The following is a 15,122-nucleotide window of genomic DNA, read 5'->3' on the forward strand; positions in this document are numbered from 1 at the left end:
GCATTGTTGTGGGAGTACATTCTCTTTTTTTAATGAAATGATTTGTCCTTTTTGGTGTTGGACTGGAAAATATACACCATATATTCATAAATACAAAGGATATTTGGGCTAATGGCATCAAGACCACACAATTCACGACTATTCTTCGTCATCTTCTAAACATAGACGGGTTGGGAGGACAAAGCATCTCTTAGGAGCGCGGTAAGCAACTCACCATCTTTTCCACTTTCAATGTGACGGGACGGTGTGGGCGTGGTTACGCTTCAATGTGACGGGACAATATGGGCGTGGTTATGCCTATTGTCGATTTAGCGGAGTTACTGATTGAGTGCATGTGCAGTAATTCTTCCTCTTTGGAACGCTTTTCCCACGCTCGCCAACGAGGTAAGATGTCGAGCAATTCACTGGCTTAAATGCGTTTTTATCACGCGATCGGGAGATTTTTCTGCAATTAGTTGAGCCCAAAACGCCAACAAATCTCTTAGTTTAATGCCAGGTTTAACACACCGTCGACAATTTCAGTATGGGCTTCTTTTCTCGACCTGCTTTGTGCCACATGTTACAAGTCAGCTTTTTTTGTGCGTGCAATTTTTCTCTGTTTAGCACCACGATGCAGCTTTCTGTGTGCCTAGATCACTCTTGAGGTTACAGAAGGGGAGACTGGGACTGATCAAGGTAAAATGTACCCCCACAAAGACAAAAGTTGAATCTCCAGTCTCTAGATATTCTAACTTTTGCTATTTTTTTCTTGCACGCAACAGGCCTGAGGTATCTTGGTTGCAGGTTGCCTACTTATGGTGTCTCTGTATTTCTGAAAATCTAAATTCAATAAAAGCCTAAATCATGATGACATTTCACTGGCCATTCATTTCCACAGCTTTTTGACTAGATCTTTAAGGTAAGAAGGTTGTCATTTAATGTTGGAGCAAGAATTTGAAGTTTTTTTCTTCTAATTTTATAACTGTAAATCCCCCCCCCCCAGTTTTTATTTTCTCAATTTAATTTTCCAAGTGTTTATCCCCCCTCTATTTTTTTCACAGATTTATCTTCTTAGTATTTATCCCCCTGCTTTTTTTTCAATTTTATTTTCTAAGTGTTTTCCGTTGTTTTGTTAATCTACAAATGTTTTAAGTATGCTGAAGTTCAAATGTTTACTTGTAAATAAATTTCGGTGTAAAAAAAAGTGTGTACGGCGTGTATATGATTTGAAATGGTTGAAAAACATATAAAAAAAGGGAAAACGTACAAGTTGACAGGTATGCACTGTTCATTGTCACTTACCAAATTCACTATAACAGAGTAACCATCTAGAAGTATTTTGGGGGGAATTTAGTCAATACTACAGTACTCTTGGCCCCTCCCCCCGGCAATAGATATTCCCTTAATACCAAATTCACTAACAGTAGAACCATCTAGAAGTATTTTGGGGGGAATTTAGTCAATACTACAGTACTCTTGGCCCCTCCCCCAGTAATAGATCTTCCCTTAATAGCAGGTATTAGCCTGGAGCACAGTCGTCTTAACCCTAAAACATCCTATTAATACATCATTCCTCACACAAAACTTCCTAAAAGTTTAAACCTTCATCGCCTTGAGCAAAGTCAAGATGTATTACTACCCCGTTGTTTTAAGACGTGACAGTGGATGTTTTGCTACTATTTGGTGAGTCGAGTAAAAATGTCCATTTCTGATGCACTTTTCTATGCAAACTTTTTGTTTTGTTTCCAATTATACTTGCTAATTATTTTTCTATTTCACTTGAAAATAAGAATCCACGGTGCACTTCACCTTGAGTATGAATAAATAGTCCGATTTTGTTGTCGCACTGATGCTACTACACACGAGGCAATTGCATGAGAGAAAAAAAAATGTTTTCGTCTGTCTATTTTTGCATTAATTGAACGCGATCCAGCTATTTTTCTTTTTAAAATCGACCATTTAACTGAAGCTTCATACTTCTAATATATTGTATATGTATAGTTACAATCACAAAAGTCAACTTTTTTTCTATCTGCATCACCCGAAAAGCTCCGTTCACATAGTAGTGTAAAAGGAATGAATTCGGATTCGGCATACAATGCAACTAACTATATTCCAACACAACGTTACTCATATTACAGTTTTATATTTCAACCATTTGCTAAAATATGTGCATAAACATAACTTTAAAAATGTTTCTACCTGTACATGTATTTGCACATGAAAATAAAATACGGAGCATGAGTTTCAAGGCAAAATTCTTTTTGAGTTACTTTTAACAGAAACCTCTCCATATATTTTAGGCTGGCAGCAACGAAGGGGACCCCCGTTCCTCGCCGGGAATGCCTGAAAGTCAACGTTGGAGATACCTGGTAATCTTTTATCCTTTTGGTCACTTTCAGTTCATAATTGCCATCCCTAATCATGCACATCAACTATTTTTTTCAGCGAAAATATCATCAATTACATCACAGAGCGAGTTCCGCCGCCTTTGCCACACTTGCCACGGCCTCGCTTCTCCCTGTACTTGTCCTCCCAGCTCCAGTATGGTGTTGTGTTGGTCTTCCACCGCCAGTGTGTCCTCTTCTTGAGTGAGAAAGCATGAGCTGACACATGCATACTCACATACACTGCTTTTAAAACTTGTTCTTCCTCAGAGGATCTCCAATCCATTATTGACCAGCTGTTGAAGCATAGCAAGTCCATGCAGATCAGCAAGAAGATCTCGGCAAAGTGAGGCTCAACATTCTGTACCTGGCGCATTGTCGGTAAATGTATAACTAACCGTCTTTTTGTTCTTCTTTCCAGAAAAACATTGCTTGCAGCCAATGGAGATGATATAAATACGGACCCTTTGTATGGCGATATCGACGAGCTCTTTGCCAATATACCGGAGGTAGTCAGTCACCTGTAACCTTAGAAATCGAACAAATCCAATTAGAAAAAATCGATAGCACTTCTTTGGGGAGTGAACATGCTTGATGGCCATGTAGTTTTGAATTATAATGTCAGATTTCATTTTGTAAAGACACTCACTTGTACATATTCAATATTGATATAAACTGTGGTGGCCTTGAGTGGTTAGTGTGTTGGCCTCACAGCTTTGGGGTCCTGGGTTTAAATCCAGGTTGGTCCTCCTGTGTGGAATTTGCTGCATGTTCTGCGTGAGTTTTCTATGGGTACACTGGTTTTACAGTGATAGAAAATCATTTTCACATTATTTCTTCCCTTTTAAAATGGCATTGGACAAAAAGTTTAATTTAGTGGCGCATCACGTGTTTGTGTTTTGTGGCAATTTATCACATCCGGGCTTTGCTGGTATATGGCCATTTAGTGGCTCTTCCATATAATGTATTTAGGAAGTTTAAGCTGGGTAGATTTAAGTGCATACTATATTATGTGACATCCTTAATGTAAGCATTATCTTTGCTTATTAGGTGGAAATGCCTGGACCAAGCCGGATGTCCTCATCATCTTCATCATCAAGCAGTAATCACAATTGATCTATTTTCCATAGAAGAATCTTTGATAATGTAGTTAGCAATGACACAAGTATTATGGGGTGGGCTGTTAAGATGCCAAGGAACAATTGAAACAATGCCAGAAATGTAAATCATTATGTCACAAAAGATTGTCCTATAACATATGTACTCTTTGGCCAGAGCGTGTTTAGACAAAAAACTATGAAGATATGCAGTTTATATTTTTGCAAATGGTTTCCATGTGATGTCATTCTCGTGTTTCTACTCCATCCAGATATCACCGCCACTCGCCAAGAGATCACAATGAGCGAGCCGGAAACCGGCTCATTGAAACTGCCAGAGGTACTACGAGACTGGAGCTGATAATAGTTTATTTTTAATATAAGGTCCTGGACAAAAAAAATCAAATATAGTCAGTGTGATTTTTAATCAGGGGGGAAAAAATAGCACGAAATAACACATGTCCAAATGTTCAGCTTCTTTTTCACCCTGTAATTTCTCATTTCATTTTTATTCTTTGTATTTGTTCCTTGGGAATGTAAATACTGTCTTTTCATCCATTTACTCATGTAGAAAATACAGTACATCTTTTCAAATATTCCTTCAATGTTTATCATTTGTGATCTTTGTTTTTTTTACCACCAGTTTGAAGGCGAAGACTTTAATGACAATTATCTGGATACAATTCGTATACTGATGTCCCAAGATGACACTTTTCCAGGTGGTGTGCCACAACTTCACTGTCACAATCCACCCGATTGACAAACACACTACAGAGGTATTCATTCTCCATATGTCTTTACTCAGAAGCGCACAGACCTGTGGCAGAGGGGGCAGCAGCAGAGCCCGGGACGGATGCCAATCTCGAGTAAAGGAAAATCCGAAAAGAAGTTTTACAGATATGTTTTTTTGCAAACAAACACTCATTCTGTGGCTGTCCTTGTTCAGAGTGGATCCCGTGAGCATTGTCGCACCGGACGTCACTTCACTCCCCGATGGTGCCGCTGAGATTGCCCAAATGCTGGCTGATCGAGCCACTCCCCTTTCAGCCCCACCGCCATCCATGTCAATTTCAGACACTGAGGTACAAATGTGAAGTTTAACCATTTCAATAAAAGGTTGCTTCAGTTGTGTCTATACCAGGGGTGGGCAAACTTTTGGGCCTGGGGGCCACGTTGACTTTCAAAATTTGACAGATGGGCTGGGTCAGCACAAGATACGATACATATAAAAAAGTGCAAATACGTACAATTTCTGTAAACTCTTTGAAGAATCACAATCCCATCACCAGTCACAACAAGTATGTCCTTTTATAGGCTGTGCCCACGGAGATGAAGAAGAAGACAAAGAGGAAGAGACAGCTGATCTTTTTCGACCCACTAACTCAGATTCCCCATAAAGAACTGGAGAAGCAACTCAAGGATCCTCTGTTGGAGACTAGGGTGCGGCCCCTCCTGCCGCCTGAGTCGCTCAAGTTGAAAAGTGCCAGGGAGCTACTCCGTGAGCCTTGTGGGGGTGAGTGGGGATGACCGACTGACGACCGCCTGTGAAGTCAATTTGCAGCTAAATTTGCCACATTTTTGTGCACATTTTTTTTCTTCCTCCCTCTTGATTGTGGAACAAATTATGCTAATTCAATCAATGTAAACTTTGCCACTACTTAGGCAAAATTCTACAATACCGCTTCTGAAACAAATGAATTTCTTAAGTGGAGGTATCACTATATATTGTACCATTAATAATCAAAACAAACAACGGGTCAACTCTTTATTTTATTTTTTCATCAGGATGCCAGCCATTCTTCCCAACATTTCTCTTCTTCGTTCACATTCTCCCGTACACCTGCTGATGATCTTTTAAAGCTCACCTCAGTAACCTTTCCAAAAATATATCCCGGTGTTGTTTCTCTCCTTCCCACAGTCTTACCCACAGACTTAATGTCTCTATGGAGACAGGCTGCCACCATCACACCTATCGACACAGCAGAGCTTGGGCCCCTTCATGAGGATTTAGAGTCCAGTGATTCTGATCTAGAAAATATGAAGGTAACTGAGAGAGAAGAAGAAGCCACTATGGAGGTTTGGAAAGCTCGAGTCAGACACTAAAATACATGACGAGTTGAATCACACGGTGTCTGTCTTTTGATGGCAGATACCTCAACATGGAGTAGAACCTGAAACTCCTGAGATATCAGGTAAATAGGTGAAGGTCCAAAGCACAGCCATTGGTCAAGTAGTTTTCTAAATAAATGTTCCAAAAATGCAAATCAGCATCATTCACACTTTAAATGTGAAAGGATGCACCTCATTTTGTGTGACCTTCATCTGGCAAATGCACAAATTGATTCATCATCTTAGTCATCTTCATTTCCCCATACAAGGGTTTCAATAATGGGGAGTATTTTTATTTATTTTTTTATTTTTAAACACAAGATAATACCGATTGTTTCTGTTGTGTATGTCTGTCAAGGTGCTGTTTTAATGCCGCTGGAGGCATCGGGCATGCTGGCATCTTCCCGAGAGATCTCCCCCTTGTCCATGATGGAGCCAGATAGGTAATTCTCACAAGATATTTGTGAGGTTGGGGGTTAGAGTTATAAATGTTGAACTTATTTTTATGTCTCAGCAGGTCTAAGCATAGCCCCACAATGCAGAGCATCCCTGAAATGCCAGGCAATCTCGAGTAATAATCCTCACCTGTGTCTGATTGTCACTTCAGCATTGATGTATGCTCATGTATGTGCATGTGTCTCCATCCAGGATGTTAGAAGAAGAGATGAAGGACAATTCTGTGCTTTTTCACGATCTACTTCCTTCTAATGCCGACCGCCGAATTGCCAGCAAGAATTTCCAGAAGATTCTTGGTATGACAAAAGTCTTTTTAACTTTATGCTGAAAAAACAAAAGTATGTTTTAACTAAAAAAACATCAAATAGTGTTACCGAAAAATGATGGTAAATGAAGAAGTTAATTATTAAATATTCCATAGCTAGTAATGATTAAAAGTACTATATACTATGCAATGGCAGAGTACTGGGACAGATTTATTCAGATTTTGACCATTAGATGTCATTGTGCTTTCAACTGAAGACCTACACATATGTTCACATATCAAACCTAAGATGGTGACACCAGCATTGGTGGAAACCCTTCAATTAGAAAGAGCGGACTGGTCTTGAACGCTCATATTTTAGTGCCAATGATTGACAATGATAAAAAGTCCAATCGTTCATTGGTCCCACCCAGTCAAAATAGATTGGACGTCTAGCAGCCTCGATAGCCAGCAGAGAGTTAAAAATGGTGTCCTATAAACTGCAAATAGACTAGCCCAGTCATAAGTTTGTATGTGTTGTAGGACTATTCCAGAGCAGGAAGTTGCGTGCGGAGCAGGCAGAGCCATACGGCAACATCTCAATCTTTCCTGGTAGCAACTACGGCGAGCCTTGAGAGTGAAGAAGCTGTTGTTCATTCAGTCTGTTGTGAACAATTGTTATAAGGGCCAGTTTTCAAATTTGATCCAAAACATGCAACGTTAGCACCGTTTTTAGATACTATTCACAATGGCATGACCTTTCCAAATGTTTCTTGCCAGTTTTACAAATGTAGACATTGCCCTGTTTTTACCTGTTCACAACAGGATCTACTTGTTACAAAAGATTGTGAATTTTATTCTTTTACTCATCTAGTTTTTAGATTTCCGGTTTGCCTTCCCAATTTGTCTTAAAAAAATGTGATGTTGTAGCACTGCATATTTTACAACCACTTGTTATAAAGATGGAATAGTTTCAAATTCAAGAAGAAAAAGGCAAGTTTTACTAGGATATTGTTTTTCCATGCTCACAGTGTCCTGACCTTCCCAATAAAGCCAACTTAAACAGCCTGTAAAGCAAGTGTACTCTGTATATTATAAGAAATGTGAGCTATGCATGGCAGGACAGGTGTGGCAAAACACATGCCAGGTTAAGGAGTTACAAGGAGGACATTGAAGTGAAACCAGAGATCTCCCCTTCTCACTTCTCCCCCCTTGAACACATCTTGATTCTTCCTCTACTTAAGGGGGAGTTGCCACGCAAGTTTATTATTAGTCTGGACATTACTGTCTCATTTCACTTTTGCCCTTGCGGGTGCCTTACCTTTATTGTGTTTATGCTCTTCTTTTGTCTGTCCTTCACATTTGATCTGATTTGGCAACACTGCAGGTTATTTTCTGTCCCTGCTTTTTCCCCCCCCTGCTGCTCCTGGCGGTCGGCTTTTCTTCCTCCATCCTCCCTGCAGAGGTGCTGTGTGTACAATGGGGAAGACGGAGCTAAACTCAATGTCCAAAACCTTCCTGGATTGTCTTTGCCTCTGCCTGTCAGTGAGTATACCTTTGTGCATTTGCCGTGGCCTTGACCTAAAAGTGTCCATGCATTTTTTTTTCATCCTGGGCATTCACCTATAGCGTAATAGTTGGTATGACAGCCTACTGCACGCACGCCTGGGCTTCTCATATTAATAACAGTCACAGAATGTGGATGGAAATAGCGGCCCGACTCCTCCAAGGAGGCCAGATGTCATGTCTTATTAACCTTTGTAAACAAGCTGGGGTCAGAGCTGAAGTAAATAAAAAAAGACACTTTTATGAAGGTACTGTACAGTCTGTTATTATCTAAGACAGTGGTCTCCAACCTTTTTGTCACCCTGGACAAGTAAAGCTCTATTTTCCCGTGGACTGGCTAATGGGAAAGGGCGACAACTTAAGACAAAACAAAAAAGTCCCACGCAAAATTGCAATTATTTATTACAATTATAACAACTTTTGTCATTTCAAGTAGGAGGGGGAGATTGAAAACGTTAATATTTATGATTCTGAAGGACCGGTACCAGGTTGCTCGCGGACCGTTTCCGGTCCACGAACCAGTGGTTGGTGTCCTCTGATCTAAGGTACAGCCTAACCTACTCATACATTGTACAGATGTAATCTTGAAACCTGGCATCCTGAAGTTGGATTGGACCCCAAATGCAGGGAAGCAAGCAAAATCAGAGAGTAGAGTGTACTAACAAAAACTTTAATAAAGGAGGCAAGGTTCTCCGAAAAAAATAATAGACTCCCAAATTAAATGTGACGGGGTAGACCTGGGGAAACGAGGTTTTCAGGATTTGCCCATGAGGATGAAAAATGTAAAACGATCTGATAAGGACTGTCAATCACGCAGACATGGGTTGACGAGACAATTAGAAACACCTGAGTCACACAACAAGCAGCAAGTAGGAAATACACAGCATAATCAGTTGGATAATCATAGGGACAGGTCACACGGGGGGAGAAAAACAACAAAAACAATCCCTAAAACCTTGTTTTTAGCAAGGAAGTGGGGAAGCAGCAGCTGAAAGTGGCAAGGAATGCACAGCCAATGGCCACCTGGTCTACAAAAATGGAGATATTCTAGAGGACCGATGTAGGTAACATTTCAATGTTTTATTCTTGGGGCATTTACTGGTATTCATGATAGTCCATTCTATCAGATGAGATCCTGGAAACGCTTGGTGAAGGGACGTTTGGGAAGGTTGTACAATGTTTGGACCACGGCAGGTAAAAATATATATATTTTTTTAATAATGAAAGCTGAGTAAGAGTTCTACAAATGCATCAATCATTATTAATTATTTTTTTCTTTTTTATGTATTTGCAGAAGTGGAAGGCAAATTGCTCTGAAGATCATTAAGAATGTCGACAAGTACAGAGAAGCAGCCAAATTGGAAATCAGCGTCTTGGAAAGGATTAGACAAAAAGATCAGCACAAACTTTAGTGAGTCATTTTGTCACATTTTCATCATTTAAAGGCTCTGTCAAATTGGCGGCCCGGGGGCCAAATCTGGCCCGCCACATCATTTTGTGTGCCCCAAGAAAGTAAATCATGAATGCCGACTTTCTATTTTAGGATCAAATTAAAATGAATGAGTACAGATGTATATTATATATTCCTGTCCTTTTTTAAATCAACAATTGTACTTTTTTAATCATTCTTTGTGTATTTAGTTCAAAAATAATTTTGTAAAATAAAATAAAAGCTAAAAGAAACATTGTTTTAGATCTATAAAAAAAACAGAATATTCGGGGTTTTTAAACCACTTCTTTTAATCCATTTATAAATAAAAAAAATCCAAATATCCAAATCACTATTTAAAGAGTAGTTATAAATGACAGGCAAAACACTGCTTAACCAGAAAAATGACATAGCTCATTGGCCCAGCAATTTTGTGATGACTGTGATGTCATTTATACCCACTTGTCTTTTTATTGGCGGTTACGTACGGACTGCAAGACAGGATGTATAAAAATGCCAGAGAAGTCTGTGGGCTTATCAGTGTCTGGCTGCCAGGCGAAACAAAATAGCAAATGAACTTCCTAACGCTGATAGTTTGAGCAATGTGCCTTTCTCGGGTTACTGCAGGCTAACAGTTTTAGCCATTGGGTCATTGAGTTTAATGTCTTCATTGGAAGAGGAGTCATGCGGTCAATTAGAACAAAGCCACAAAGAAATCAAATTTGAGATTGAATGGTTTATTGGCTGTTACATACTATATCAAAAACTAATTTTCTAATGTCTAGGCACTCGTAGTACTATATACTCAGCAATAATATCAGGACCGATACGACTATTTTTGGAGTATCGGACAGTATCAGATTCGTAATGACTTTGGATCGTGTTTTCAGTACCAGGATAGTTTTCGGCTGCTTTAAATAATAAAAGTGTCATGTAAAATTTGTAGACATCATTTTTTTGAGGAGGTAACAACAGGGCTCAGTCAAAAAATATCGAATTTGTCATTTTTTGGTTACATTATTTTGACTGGTCGGAAATATAGGTGTCTGATCAATATAAGTAAGCCATATCTTTAAAAAAAAATCGAATTGAAGTAAAAGAATCTGTATAAACAACATTATCGGGCACTGTTAGAACAAGATTCAGTTTGAAATCACAGTTACAAAGAAACAAAAATCAAATTTTCTTGCACTCTAATAAAATGTTTGTGTTTTCAAATCCTCCAATCAGCCACTGTGTGCAGATGCTGGATTGGTTCGACTACTATGGCCACATCTGCATCTCTTTTGAGCTCTTGTCGCTCAGTACTTTCGACTTTCAGAAGGGCAACAACTTTCTACCATATCCCATCCAGCACATCCGACACATGGCTCACCAGATCTGCCGTGCTGTCAGCTGTGAGTTCAGTTTCCCCTCACAAGTGGCGGAGTCACTTTATTTTTATTCCTTACTTGCTCATGGATAAAAGTGTCTGATGTCAGTAAGAGGATTATGTAGCTGCAAAAAGAAAACAAGCAGTGACAGACGGGAAAGAGAGAAGCTAAACTAAATTTGTTTGAATTTTACTGCAGTTAAATCAGATTGAGATATCTTTTTTTGCCTGGTAACATTTTGGATGAGGGGAAATAAATCCCCAATTGCATTTTGGGGAAAAAAATGTCTATAAGACCTGGAATGGTGAACATTTGAAAAAAAAATATCAGATTCGGAGCACCTCTAATCCAATATATATACTTTTTTTTTTTTTTTCATCAACCACAAGAGGACGTTGACTTCCCCTGATTAACCCTCAAACTAATTTCCCTGTGCTTTCCCTTCCTTTCTTTGTACTGCAGTTCTCCATGACAACAGGCTGACTCACACCGACCTGAAGCCAGAGAATATCCTTTTTGTCAATTCCGACTACTCTGTCATATACAACGCCGACAAGGTTAGAAACAAAAGCATGCACAGGCTGGAAATTTAAAGAAAATATTCCAAAAGGGAGGAAGGGATTTTCTTATTACTAGTTGCAAAATTGAATGCAATTCTGAAAGCGTCAACATCACCCACTCAGAGTATTTATAGTATTATGTAAGTTTATGCTGTGGGTTGCCTTTGGTGATTGACCTTGCTGGGATCAAATTCTGCCATTTTAAAAGTGTACTTTGATAGGAAATATATAATCAGGAGGCCAGACATAATAATAAGTGCATACCAAGACAATTAAAGTATTCTCTATAGGCCAAACTTCAAAATATATCATTATGCTGTGAGTTGTATTGAATGACGTTGCTTTGATAAAAAAGGCTGATTTTAAAAGTGAAGGAGAAGAAAAAAATGAAACGAATAGAATGGATAATAAGTGTGTACTAAGGCAATACAAATGATACTTTTATTTAAATTTTTACAGGACAAAACCTGTACAGAGAGGCATAAGAATGTAAAAATGAGTTGTCAGACTACTAAGCCTTACAAAACAAAGGTTAACATATAACATTTTAATTTTTAAACTGTTAAATTCTATCCTAAATTTGACTGTAAATTTTTTTTTTGTTGAACAATTATTGTATTTTTTTGAACATTTTGTTTAACCTTGATTAGCATCACTGACTCTCATCTGTCTTTGCAGAAGTGCAACGAGAGGCGAGTCAACAACACCACGGTTCGCGTAGTCGATTTTGGCAGCGCCACGTTCGACCGGGAACACCACTCCACCGTCATCTCCACGCGCCACTATCGAGCCCCGGAGGTCATACTGGGTAAGGCACGTTTTCCTCCAGCTCCAGGTTCCCCTACATATGACACCGTGTCCTCTATCCACTACAGAGTTGGGTTGGACTTATCCATGTGATGTGTGGAGCATAGGCTGCATCCTCTTTGAGTACTACGAAGGATTCACTCTATACCAGGTCTTTAGCACATGGCTTGACACTTCCGCCAAAAAGCCTGGATAAACTTGATATGAAATCTGGTTTGGCAGACTCATGACAATAAAGAGCATCTTGCTATGATGGAACACATCCATGGACCAATTCCAATGAGAATGGTTCGAAGGAGCAGGTAATTAGTGACCTTTCAAATGGTTCCCAACATAGTTACTGTCCATGAACAAAAAATAAGCCAAAACTGACTTGCAATTCAACAAAATATGCCCTCTAGGAAGCAATGCTATTTCCACTATGGCCGCTTTGACTGGAACGAGTGCTCCAAGTCTGGACGTTACGTTAAAGCCAAATGCAAACCTTTGCAAGTGAGCTTATCAACAGCCTTTCAACATAAGGTAAGAAGTTAAAAAAACTCCCTTTGACTCTATTGGTGGCTGTTTTTCCAGAAGTACCTGTTGTCACAGGGCAGGGAACACCATCACTTTTTTGACCTTTTGGAGAAGATGCTGGAGTATGAGCCTTCTAAACGTATCACTCTTTCTGCTGCACTCAGCCACCCTTTCTTCACGCAAACCCAACATTCAGATAAGGCTACTACAACCAGAAATAGCTATACTATGGGGCGATAATATTTAGCTAGAATACATTAAGTTGTACTCATTTTATGAGGTGGCAAACGCAATGGCGCTGTTCTTTAAAAGAGGAGCTAAAAATGTTGTTGGATTTTGACAAGTTGACCAGAATGGTCGCTCGTTTTCTGGCAACAATAGAAATGAGGGCAAATTGCAATGCATTGCCCTGCATTTACATCACGCTGTTTACCTAGTTGGCGCTGTATTGTTCATTCCAAATGCAGTGGATAGAGCAGGGGTAAGGAATCTATGGCTTGGGAGCCAAATGTGGCTCTTTTGATGGGTGTATATGGCTCTCCGCCTCTTCAAATCATAATTTTTCTTTATTAGATTCTTCTGCATGCATTCTCTCATTGATACTTGATTAACAACAGTGAAATAATGTTCTCAAAGGAATTCAGACTCTTTTTTTACTTTCAAAGTGGTGAAATGAATAATAAATGCTCACATTTTCATGTACTTTTACTTTTAAATTCTGAGTATGGCTCTCAAGGAATAATGTTTGATAATATGAATTGTTTATGGCTCTCCTGAGGTAGAGTATTCAGTCAGAGTTCAGTCTAAATCAAAGTTGACTCTTTTGAATGAACACGTTGTATTGCGAATAGTGGAAATCTTCCTATACAAGTTCTTGAAGCTCCTTCAATGTTTTGTATTGATCTGGTTTTCCCCATGCGATTCAGCTCCGTTGTTTGTATTTTTTTTTTCTCCAAACAAACACTAAGCTGGTCGAAAACGGAGGGAACAAAAGGACCAAATGTCACGCTCGCACGTACACGTTTGCAAACATAGACAGAATCCGGTTACGTGTTTGCCATTGACAGTGGCAACTTGATTGAGTGCAGGGCGCATAGTCAAGGCTGCCTGCCGGTGTGCGTTCTTGCCTTCAACCTTGGTTGGTCCCTGTGTGTTTGTGTGTGCATGTATGCTTATCTGCTTAACTTTTCCAGGCAACACTTAACATTTGATTTGGTTTTAATACATTTATATTTGGAGAAGTTGTTAAAATGTTCTAACAAATCCTTGAAGTTTGGATTTTCTTACCCTTTTAGTTTTTCCTACCAACTCCCATATTATAAAATGGCGATGTCAGGTTCTGTGAAGACACTAAAATCCTCAAACTTGCTTATAATGTGTTCTTTACACCCATAAAAAACATTACCAAAAATATCTATGCAAGTAAAAGTACTGTTATAATGGTAAACATAGTGAAATAATTCAATTTACACAAAGAAGTTAAAGTAATGGATGGATGGATAACTTTATTCATCCCGTATTGGAGAAATTTCATTGTGGCAGTAGCAAGAGGGTGATTAGACAGAACAGCTAAGCAAAAGCACAAAATACAAAGCAAATCAAAGTAAATGGAATCATTAAGAATCACCAAATCCTAATAATATGACAATAACATTTAATTGACTATTTTCTGGAACTAATACTTTGCTGTTTTGTCATACTCCATCCAGCACGTGTGCGAACTCATGCTCTGGCGTGCTGTACAGTTAAGTCACCTTAAGGAGCTCACATTAGTCTGCCTTATTATTACTGGGTGTCCTTCTCGCATCATTTCTCACCCATTTAGCTGCATTGTGTAAGTCATAGACTGCATTTTTGTGCTTTCCAATGAACTCTTGAGTGTTGGGGGCATATACACGTGTTGGACTCTGAGCCACAAGGGAATCCTCTAAGTGGCTTTTTAGTACATGAGTATGGAAAGGTGACTATACTCACTATGACAAAAGATGACACATTGTGTGTGTTCTTCATAGAGAACCACTTTTGTGGACACAATAATTGAATGATTGTTATTGTGATGTAATATATAAAGTGTATGAAAGTTTTTGGTACATTTGTGAGTCATTGTAATAGTGATCAAGGTTGCTAAATATGCTAAAAACCAGACAAATTGCTTAGAGTGGAACCTTTAATGGAGTATTTTTAAGAAAAAAATGACTGTAGGCTTTAGACAATGCATTCAGGAATTGCTGTTTAATTTTAAGCACAGTGTTAATGTTATGGTGTCTTGGAATAAAAACTGAAATTGTTATAATAATGAATTTATTGATAATGGAGAATATTTTTAAAGTATTTTTTCAGGTAAAATGGACCTAGGTAAGTAACTTAGAGTACTGTTTCTTGTTTTAAGGCAAGTGGTTGGAATTCTTTCATTTTTTGGGGTTATATTTTGTCATTTTTTCCTGATGAAAGTATGAATAATTAGGTCTGACTGTTGATTGCAATTCATTTTGTATTTTTTTTAATCATTTATCACCCTGATCATATGTAAATTGATGAAGATATTCCTTTCAGTTTTCCTGTGTATGCCTTTTCTAGCCTTTAAAAAAAAAGCATAATT

The 15,122-nt window shown here is 38.7% G+C and overlaps 2 protein-coding genes across 7 annotated transcripts; both read left to right on the top strand.

Annotated features, from left to right (window-relative positions):
• The first annotated feature begins 370 nt into the window (after window positions 1–370).
• On the top strand, window positions 371–7,346 carry LOC144199780 (meiotic recombination protein REC8 homolog). Of its 5 annotated transcripts, none has more exons than XM_077721637.1 (17): window positions 371–675; window positions 2,283–2,351; window positions 2,428–2,570; window positions 2,637–2,712; window positions 2,788–2,875; window positions 3,417–3,468; window positions 3,736–3,803; window positions 4,107–4,182; window positions 4,269–4,329; window positions 4,410–4,545; window positions 4,778–4,976; window positions 5,382–5,539; window positions 5,613–5,655; window positions 5,931–6,015; window positions 6,087–6,143; window positions 6,221–6,324; window positions 6,816–7,346. In XM_077721637.1, exons 4-17 carry the CDS (start codon window positions 2,684–2,686, stop codon window positions 6,905–6,907), a joined length of 1,248 nt encoding a protein of 415 aa, XP_077577763.1. In that variant the 5' UTR covers window positions 371–675; window positions 2,283–2,351; window positions 2,428–2,570; window positions 2,637–2,683; the 3' UTR covers window positions 6,908–7,346. The 5 variants fall into 5 exon arrangements, with proteins under 5 accessions (XP_077577763.1, XP_077577760.1, XP_077577762.1 ...); XM_077721634.1 differs by lacking the exon at window positions 371–675 and adding an exon at window positions 1,414–1,662 and having other exon boundaries at window positions 6,090–6,143; XM_077721636.1 differs by lacking the exon at window positions 371–675 and adding an exon at window positions 1,415–1,662 and having other exon boundaries at window positions 5,382–5,506; window positions 6,090–6,143.
• A 229-nt stretch (window positions 7,347–7,575) lies between these two features.
• On the top strand, window positions 7,576–13,251 carry clk2b (CDC-like kinase 2b). Of its 2 annotated transcripts, none has more exons than XM_077721638.1 (11): window positions 7,576–7,817; window positions 8,805–8,898; window positions 8,966–9,032; window positions 9,133–9,249; window positions 10,498–10,664; window positions 11,103–11,197; window positions 11,879–12,008; window positions 12,076–12,158; window positions 12,230–12,309; window positions 12,409–12,529; window positions 12,599–13,251. In XM_077721638.1, exons 1-11 carry the CDS (start codon window positions 7,752–7,754, stop codon window positions 12,761–12,763), a joined length of 1,185 nt encoding a protein of 394 aa, XP_077577764.1. In that variant the 5' UTR covers window positions 7,576–7,751; the 3' UTR covers window positions 12,764–13,251. The 2 variants fall into 2 exon arrangements, with proteins under 2 accessions (XP_077577764.1, XP_077577765.1); XM_077721639.1 differs by having other exon boundaries at window positions 7,577–7,817; window positions 12,409–12,499; window positions 12,581–13,251.
• The last annotated feature ends 1,871 nt before the right edge of the window (window positions 13,252–15,122 follow it).

Source organism: Stigmatopora nigra, chromosome 7, assembly GCF_051989575.1.
Source record: "Stigmatopora nigra isolate UIUO_SnigA chromosome 7, RoL_Snig_1.1, whole genome shotgun sequence".
NCBI classification, from domain to species: Eukaryota; Metazoa; Chordata; class Actinopteri; order Syngnathiformes; family Syngnathidae; genus Stigmatopora; species Stigmatopora nigra.

Bases quoted from the DNA above. Each gene is read 5' to 3' on its own strand.
- LOC144199780 (XM_077721633.1), top strand. From the start codon at position 1,607: ATGTATTACTACCCCGTTGTTTTAAGACGTGACAGTGGATGTTTTGCT. The intron at 2,876-3,416 runs GTAGTCAGTCAC...TTTGCTTATTAG, and splicing joins TCTTTGCCAATATACCGGAG to GTGGAAATGCCTGGACCAAG. The intron at 4,330-4,409 runs GTAAAGGAAAAT...GTCCTTGTTCAG, and splicing joins GGGACGGATGCCAATCTCGA to AGTGGATCCCGTGAGCATTG.
- clk2b (XM_077721638.1), top strand. From the start codon at position 7,752: ATGGGGAAGACGGAGCTAAACTCAATGTCCAAAACCTTCCTGGATTGT. The intron at 10,665-11,102 runs GTGAGTTCAGTT...TTTGTACTGCAG, and splicing joins GATCTGCCGTGCTGTCAGCT to TTCTCCATGACAACAGGCTG. The intron at 12,009-12,075 runs GTAAGGCACGTT...TATCCACTACAG, and splicing joins AGCCCCGGAGGTCATACTGG to AGTTGGGTTGGACTTATCCA.